The sequence below is a fragment of the Mastomys coucha genome, chromosome X (assembly GCF_008632895.1).
Source record: "Mastomys coucha isolate ucsf_1 chromosome X, UCSF_Mcou_1, whole genome shotgun sequence".
Lineage (NCBI taxonomy): Eukaryota > Metazoa > Chordata > Mammalia > Rodentia > Muridae > Mastomys > Mastomys coucha.
The window spans coordinates 133,128,816-133,137,776 of NC_045030.1; the positions used below are offsets into that span (position 1 = coordinate 133,128,816).

Genomic DNA, 8,961 nt, shown 5'->3' on the forward strand with positions numbered 1-8,961 from the left:
ATTTGGGTTTGTATTTGTGCGTATGGGGGGGTAATTCATGTGTTAGAGGCTTGACATGCACATAAGTGACCGTGTATATATAGGACACAGGACAACTTCACTGTTGTTCCTCAGGAGCCATCCACTTTGCTTTTTGAGACAGGATCTCTCATTGGCTCGGAGCTCCCAAGCAGTAAGGCTTGCAAGCACGTATCACTATGCCCAGCTTTTTTGTGGGTTCTGGGGTTTGAACTCAACTTCCCATGTTTACACGATGGCAAGCACGTTATTGGCTAAGCTCTCTCTCCAGCCCAAGAATGAATTGTTAAAACAGCAACTCAAGAGAAGAGACTCATGGAAAAAGGTCCAAATAAAAATAACAACTGACTTACAGAAACCACAGAGGCCAGAGGCAATAAGATGGCATGTTCAATGTGCTACAAGAGAAAGGTTGTGTACATAAAGTTCTCATCTATCCAAATGGCTTCAGAGAGGAAGAAAAGAAGAACTAGTAAATAACAGGAGGATGACTACAACTGAGCTATATTACATGCATATAAGACAATGTCACAATGAAATTCATTATTTTGTAATAATTAATATATGCTAATAGTGTTTTTTATAAAAACTATAATTAACAACTGAAGAAGAAATTATCAGATAAAGAATTCATTACCAGAAGACCTACCCTACAAGAAAATAAATCTTTAGGTCAAAATGAATGAATAGTGCACAGTAGCTCAGATGCAGAGAGGACTAACACTCATAAAATTGACTATATAGATACACAAAAAACATGGTATAAGGGTCCTTTCCCTTCTAATTATTCTTCATCTGATCTAATGTAAAGCAGTAATTACAAAACTGCTATTGTACTTGAAAATCTACACAGATATAATTTATATGATAACAGTATAAAAGAACAGAAATAAAACCACACTTTAGATATGATTAAAATTATGTTGCCATGAATGTGAACTAATTTGTTTAATCTAAGATGTTAATTGTAATCCATAAGATAACCAGGTAGGGAATAAAAGACACGTACACACACACACACACACACACACACACACACACACACACACACACTGGTAGGGGGTGGGAGGAATTTCATCAAGTTAATTAAAATGACATACTAGATAAAACTAATTCCATAATCAAACAAACAAACTAATAAATGTAAATCCTATCTTATGGACATAATCTAATACTTTAAAATAAGCAAACAAAAAACCCCAATCAAAAAGGCAGGAGAAGCTGCACCCACAAAGTCTCAAATATGGCTACCTAAACAAGACTTGCACAATGAAACTACCAGTTGCAATGCCAATGTTTACAACAATAACTAGACTGAACATGTCTTGTAGAGACCTTGTCTCAAACGAAACAAAACAAAACAAAAAACAGCACGCTACTGGCATAAAGGCAGACACATATACCACCGAAGAGCCTGGAAATAAACTCTCATCTGTATGGAAAATGATCTTTGAACAGAGTACTAAGGTTACTCAGTGCAGGAAGAACAGTCTTCAAAAAACGGACTTGGGAAAACTCAATAGTAGCAAGTAGACTGTGAAACTGAAGCCTTATCTTATGCCATATGCAAAACTTACTCAAAATGGATCAAAGACCTAAACAGCAAGACAGAAAACAACGGCTCAGAAGGTAACATACACGAAATGCCTTCTTGACATTGGATTTGGTGCTGACTTCTTAGATGCTAACAGAAGAACAGATAAAGGAAGGAAAACAGCAGGGTGGTGGTGCACACCTTTAATCCCACCACTTGGGAGGCAGAGGCAGGTGGATCTTTGAGTTCGAGGCCAGCCTGGTCTGCACAGTGAGTTCCAGGGCAGCCAGGGCTACACAGAGAAACCTCGTCTCAGAAAAACAAAATAAAGGAAGAAAAATGAGAGAACTCTGCACATTAAATGATACTATGAAAAGTTAAAAGCAGACACAGAACAAGAGAAAATATCTACAAATCATGTATCTGAGAAGTGATTAATATCTACATACTTGAATGGATATCTATTTATAGAAGATACATGGGCAAATAGTATATGAAAAAATACACAGCAGCATTAGGTAGGAAACTGTGAATCAAAAGTACAATAAGATAAGTCATGTCTTTAAAAGTAGCAATTATCCAAAAAGAAAAAAGACCAAAAATAACATGTGCTCCTGAGCAATTAGAGGGACTGAAACTTCTGTGCATTGCTGGTAGGAATGCAAAATGACAGTGTGTATAGAGAGCAGTGGGGAGGTTCATAAAAAGGAAACAGAATTATAAGATCCAGCAATTCCATTTCTATATATGTACACAAAGAATTGAAAGCAGATATCAAACATTTGTTCACCAATGTTCACATCAGCATTAGTCACAATAAGTACAAAGTAGAAGTAATTGAAGTATCCACGGATGAATGAATTGATTAAACAAAGCAGTATGCATATACAATGGAATATTATGCAGCCTTAAAAAAGGAATGGAATTCTGATACATGCCACAACATGAATCAGCAATGAAGACATTTATGTTATGTAAAATAACCTAATCATAAAGGATAAATATTGTATGATTCTATTTATGTGAGGTACATAGAGTACTCAAATTCACAAAAAGTACAATTGAGGTTGCTAGAAAGCAGAGGGTGTGAGGTAAGATAAAGTAGTTTTTAATGTGTGTAACTTTTAAAAGCTCTGGAGATGGATGCTGGCAATAGTAGCAGAATAATGGATATACTTAACACCCCAGAAGTAAATACTTAAAATGGTTACAATAGTAAATTTTGTGTTATGTATTTTTTAACACAATTAAAAACATACTACTAAGAGAATAAAATTACAAGCTCCAGACTGTTAAAAAAATTGTAAAGCATACAGCTTGTGGAGGACTGTGTTTAGCATATATAGAGTAATCTCAAAAGTCAATCCAATGAGAAGGAAAAACAATCCAATGAGAAAATGACAGAGACATGAACAGAAACCTGAACAAACAGAATATAATGATGGCAAAAAAGCACACAGAGAGATGCTCAGCATCATTAGCCATTAAGAAAAGGCACATTAAAACAACACCTATCAGAACAATCACAATAAATGCTGACAAAGATGTAGAGCAAGTGAACTCTCATACACCACTGGTGGGAATGCAAAATGGTACAGCCACTCTGGAAAATGGTTTGGCAGTTTCATATAAAGTTAAATGTGCACTTACCATATGACCCAGTAATCCCACTTCTAGATATTTACCTTAGAGAAATAAAAACTTATGTTCACACAAAAACCTGCACAAGAATGTTAATATCAATTTCATTCATAAAGACCATAACCTGGAAAACCCAGATCCACTTCAATATACTGTGAATGGCTATGGAATATCCACACAATGAGATGGGACTCCACAAAAATGAATGAGTTATTGATATAAACAACAACTTGGATGAGTCTCAAAAGCATTATGCTGAGTGACAGAAGCCAGCCTCGCAATGTTACACACTGCATGAGTCCACTTACATGACAGTCTCTAAAAGGTAAAGCAGAAGGAATGGAGGTAAGTGAGAGCCAGGGACTTCGGGTGAGCAATGGGGGTGACTGTAACGGGGATAGTGTGAGGAGAGTTTGCGTGATGGAGTTCTTCCCTCTCTTGACTGTGGTGGTGGATACATGGAATCTACATGATTTACAATTCACAGAATTGTACACCAAAAGAAGGCCCCATGCAATTTTACTGTAAGTTCATTTCAAAATAAAGCACTACTTATGATATAATTATTACCACCATCATCAATAGTTACATTGATTAATGATATTCAAAATTATTTGTGCAATGGGATCTAAAAACCAGCAAGGTCAATAATGTCTGGCACAATAAAGCTATAGCAGTAAAAACAAAACTAAATGTAAAATCTTGACAACTTTGACTAACTCCTCTCTTTTAATATTTCATATCAGGACAGTATGTTCTCTCTGAATCATTTCCTATAAACATTGTCATATAATGAATATGGAATTAAATAAGTGCTCAACTTAGAAGTCTGGGACCCTAGTTTACAGTCCTAAATCTAACACTGTAAGAAAACTCTCGACTTGCCTTTTGTGCCTAATTTTATCTTCCTCTTCATTGAGGTCATGTACTTGTCTGCACTTGTCTTTTTGTGGTATGCTGTGAAGGTTTAAAGCAAGGAGTTTCAAAGATAGGAAAGAGAACAGAGACACACACACACTCCCACCCCCAAGCCCACTACCAGGTCCTGCTCTGATTTCCATGTGTTCCCTCACTTTGTCCTAACAACTCCACAGTGTGGCTACGACTAATACTCTCATTTCCCAGAGGAAGCCACTGAAGTATAGAGAGTAACGTGATCACCACTGCACAGCTAGTAAGTGGGGGGAGCCAGGTTTGCCCCAGGCACTCTGCTTCTAGAGCTGATGTTTACATTCGGTATGCTGTGTCTCTCCACAGAAAGCTGTTCATTCACTCCTTCCTCCCTTCACCACAGCTCTGCCACCTGTATAAGTCTATCGTCACCATCCCATCCCATCACTTAGCATATCATAAAGCAGATGAGTGCTAGCCCCACGGACCCACTTCTGACTTCTCTCCTCTGCTTCATGGCTTCAATGCTGCATCAGAATCCGCATATCCTCATCCCACCATCCTCATAACCTCAACTGGTCCAAATGAAACACACCATCCTTCCTCAAAATGTCCACTAAATCACTTAATTTCAGCCAGTGTTAAGTTACACAGCCTTGAGATATGTGAGGTATCTTTGGCATATCCCTGGCGACTCCATCCTTAGTCAATGAGTCTCCTCCTTCATCCACAGTCATGTCACCAACAACTAACTCCACCTCTCAAGTCCACTATCAGCATTCCAGGTGACAAGTTGATAACTCAAGGACTTTAATGCCCCTCTCTCTTTCCTTTCTCTAATTCCCTTTACTGGCCACCACACTGATCATTTCCAAGTCTAGTTTTTTATCATCTTACTGTATTCAAATGCATTAACTGAAGAAACTAACTCCATATACCTTAGAATTATCAAACAAATCAGCCAAGTGTTCCAAGCTACCTTTCTAACCCAGTCTCTTAAAATTCACCCAATTAACAGTGCTCACAAGCAATTACTGCAAGTGAAATGCTAGTTCCTCTCTAACAGAAGCTTAAAAGACTACTCAGATCTTACCTCTTCTGAGAGGCCCTCTTCACTCAGATCAATCAAAGCTCTGAACTTCTGTGGCACTGAGCCACGGATCTATCATTACTCCGAAAGTGTACATGTGGGCACCTCTAAGCTGACTAGTACAAGGCTAGGAACCATTCCTTAAACACTTTCTGGGTACCTTCCACCATGCCGAGTACAATTACCTGCTAAACAAATTCTTGGTGGTTAAGACATATACTGTTTACGGACAGATTTTGCACTGTTTTACTGTTCAGCCTAAAGACTCATCAAGATCTAGATCTATTTCCTTTTGATGTATCAGACATCATTCCTGACCATACCCTGTTTCAGTGCCACATTGAGCTTCTCACTGTTCCCTGCACGTACCAGGTCCTTTCACGGGATGACTCCTAGCCACTCACTAGTGGTAATGTTCTTTCTTTCCCCTTTACATTAAAAAAAAAAATGCCCATTGCCCTGTTAAGATAGTACACCATTTGTGCTCTATGCCATCTTGGCATTTGATCAAACCCTCTACAATAACACTTTCCATGCTAGTAACTATACACATATTTGTATCTCTTGTGGGACTGTATATCTCTCGAGTAGTAGTAGCACCTTGTCCTTCACTAATTCCCCATATCTAATGGCCTGATGTTAAGTCTTTCTTCCAGTTAAAGATTTCAGAGTCAGTGAGGATCCCATACCTTGGTAATAAAGAGCCTTAAGGAAGGAGTGACGATCAGTTCCCTGAAATAAAGACTTTTCGATTTCCATTTCTCTTCGGGTCAGCTGTTTGCTCTTTGAAAACCTCTGTGGCAGGCAAAGGATGCGCTGGCGCTCTGAGATCCTTTCTTTAATATCTTCAAGCCGTTTCTGTATTGCTTCAGGAGTTGCCCTCAGCTTTGTCCTCTGAAATCAGGGAAATACGGTGTTTTATATCAAAAAAGACACAGCACAAACGTGAATCTGAGACCTCACGTGAGAAAGAAGATGAAAAAGGCCCAGATATTGGAAGTGTTTAGGGAAGTTTTAGTTAAGGGCTAATCAACAGCTTCCCTTCAGCCAATGTTTCTATCTTAAAAACCAAAGAAGATTCACACCCAACCCTCAATTTTATGAAAACTCAGAACAAAAAGGTTCCCAGTGACAAAATGAAGCAACTACTACATTGGGGAGTTCAGCTGTACCCACTTGTTGACGTTTTCCACACCCCAGTATAGAGGCACAGAATTGGACATGAGATTTATCCCCTGAGTATCATCCCGCTGCTCCCTACCAACTGGCATAAATGAAAATAAAGAAATATTTTTATGAAAAGAACCTGTTTACCTTCTCACCGGAAACATGGCTTTTCCAGATCAATATTTCAGTTTCGTTGAGCCCTAGTTCCCTGAGAGAAGCAGTTTCCTGGTCTTTTTCATGTAGTGTCTGGAACTGGGACAAAGTCATTGTCCCAGCTGCTTCCTTCCCAAAGGGCTTGTACATAGTCCCAGGGGCAAAACTCTTTTTCTTAGAGACACATCTGCAAAACACAAAAGAAGCGAATAAGAACGTCTTGTGCTTGAATTCACAGTGATGGGGCCTCCTATTAAAACAAGTCCAGTGAAGCTCATAGGCAAAGTCTCTCTCTTCCATTTCATTATCTAGGTGAAGCACACATCCAGGACTACATTAACAAATGCTAACTGAGTGCATGCTATAGACGGCATAGCAGTCAAAGGCACTTATTCTCTTACACAGGACCTCGGTCACTTCCCAGCACTTACATGGCAGGCTACAACCACCTGAAACTCCAGTTCCAGGGGATCCAAACCCCTCTGGCCTCTGTAGGCCACATGGGGTTCACATGAACTAATTCTTCTCCCTCCTTCTCTTTCCTTCTCCACCCCCCCCACACACATACAAACACACAAAATAAATCGTCATAAAAATATCAAAAGAGCTGCCACCTATATGAAGAAGAGAAGAAAGGAAACAACTAAATAAGAAATGACCATATAGAACTATAAATGCCATGTGAGGGGAAATGCAAGGTGCTATAGAAGGACACGGTAAAGGTAGTTAACCCGGGCTTAGTATGATTATACACTTAAACTTCCTACAGAAAGACACAAAAGCAAAATCTGATTTCGTCTGAAGAGGTCTTCTGAAGAAAGTGGTTGGTGAGAGAGGAGTGCTCCCATTAAGCTTTAAGAGGGATAGATGACCCGTAGGTAAGGGTCTATTAGAATCTGTTTACAAATCAATACCCACTCTTCAATGGAGACAGAGGTATTAAGTTGATGTTGAAGGAGGCTCTTCAGCTGCCTCTCACCTTCTGTTTCCAGTTCCTCCAGGACATGTTCTTCATCCTTCACACAGCTATTTACCCTGGAACAGATATAAAACAAAATCCGTAGGGAAAGTAGAAGACACAGAAAGTTGGAAAATAATTCCCCATCTATAGTGCCTCCCAGCCATCCATTTGTTCAAAGGCATGTCTGCAATATTCTACTGCCCTGAGTATTATTTGATTATACATTCACTCAGTACCTATGTACACAATAGGCACTGTGTTAGCTACCTGTACTGGCTAGTTGGATGTCAAACAACACAAGCCAAAGTCATTTTGGAAGAGGAAACCTGAATTTAGAGAATGTCTTCACCAAACTGGCCTATGGGTGAGCCTATGGTGTGCTTTCTTGATTGATAATTGATTTGGGAGGGCCAGACTTACCATGTGCAGGGCCACACCTGGGCTGGTGGTCCTGAGTGCTATAAAAAAGCAGGCTGAGCAAGCCATGAGGAGCAAGTTGGTAAGCAACACCCCTCCATGGCCTTTGTACCAGATCCTGCCTTCAGGTTCCTGACAAGTTTGAGTTCCTGCCCTGACTTCCCTCCATGATGGAGTGTGATCTGAGAGGTGGAAGCTAGAATGAACCGTTTCCTCCCCAGCTTGCTGCTGGTTATGGTGTCTTTTCATGGCAGTAGAAAAGTTAACTAAGATACTACTTGTGGAAATTAAAGATATTCTAGGCATAGTTTTAGGCAAGGAATTTGTAATATATTAGGGAGAAGACATATATCCTCTTGGGCTGTGTACATGTGCCTATAAATAATAACAGAAAAACATGCTCAAGTTAGTAAAAGTTTGCAGAAGAAAGGGGTGACCTGGGAGCCAAAGTAGTAAAGATGATTTCAGAACGGCATTCTTTTTTGTTGTTGTTGTTTTGTTTTTGTTTTTCAAGACAGGGTTTCTCTGGATAGCCCTGGCTGTCCTGGAACTCACTCTGTAGACCAGGCTGGCTTCGAACTTGGAAATCCACATGCCTCTGCCTCCCAAGTGCTGGGATTAAAGGCGTACACCATCACTCAGAACAGTATTCTTAAACTGGTACGTGAAAGATTGGGTGTGACAAAGAAAAGGAAAAGTGGGAAAGCAAATATAAAGAGACAGACCACGGATTGTGGGATAACTGGAACCTCTATTTAGAATCTCACTTAAATACATGAATTAAGGGATTTTGGACCAGACCTGAGCATACAGGTATTAGGAAACAATTTATCAGTCCACTAGATGTCAAAGAGTAAGCAGTGTTTAATGTTATGTGGATTAGAAGATAACTAGAGCAACTAGTTAGGAAACTATTGAGGTATATGGCAATGAAGGTCCAGACTAGGGCAGTACTAGCAGAAACACAAAGGAGGGATTCAATGGGAGAGGCTTTTAGAAGAATGATGTTAAGAAAGTAAAACGCCGGGCAGTGGTGGCGCACGCCTTTAATCCTAGCACTTGGGAGGCAGAGGCAGGTGGATTTCTGAG

General features: G+C 39.6%; 1 protein-coding gene across 1 annotated transcript in view; it reads right to left on the minus strand.

The window, feature by feature from the left end:
- The window catches only part of Rbm41 (RNA binding motif protein 41), a 50,397-nt gene that overhangs the window by 39,272 nt on the left and 2,164 nt on the right, over positions 1–8,961 (minus strand). The window contains exons 2-5 of the mRNA XM_031377506.1: positions 7,413–7,529; positions 6,489–6,681; positions 5,864–6,068; positions 4,079–4,150 (exon numbers count right to left, since the gene is read on the minus strand). Of these exons, the coding sequence (XP_031233366.1) occupies positions 4,079–4,150; positions 5,864–6,068; positions 6,489–6,681; positions 7,413–7,529 (587 nt within the window). The remainder of the gene's footprint in view (positions 1–4,078; positions 4,151–5,863; positions 6,069–6,488; positions 6,682–7,412; positions 7,530–8,961) is intronic.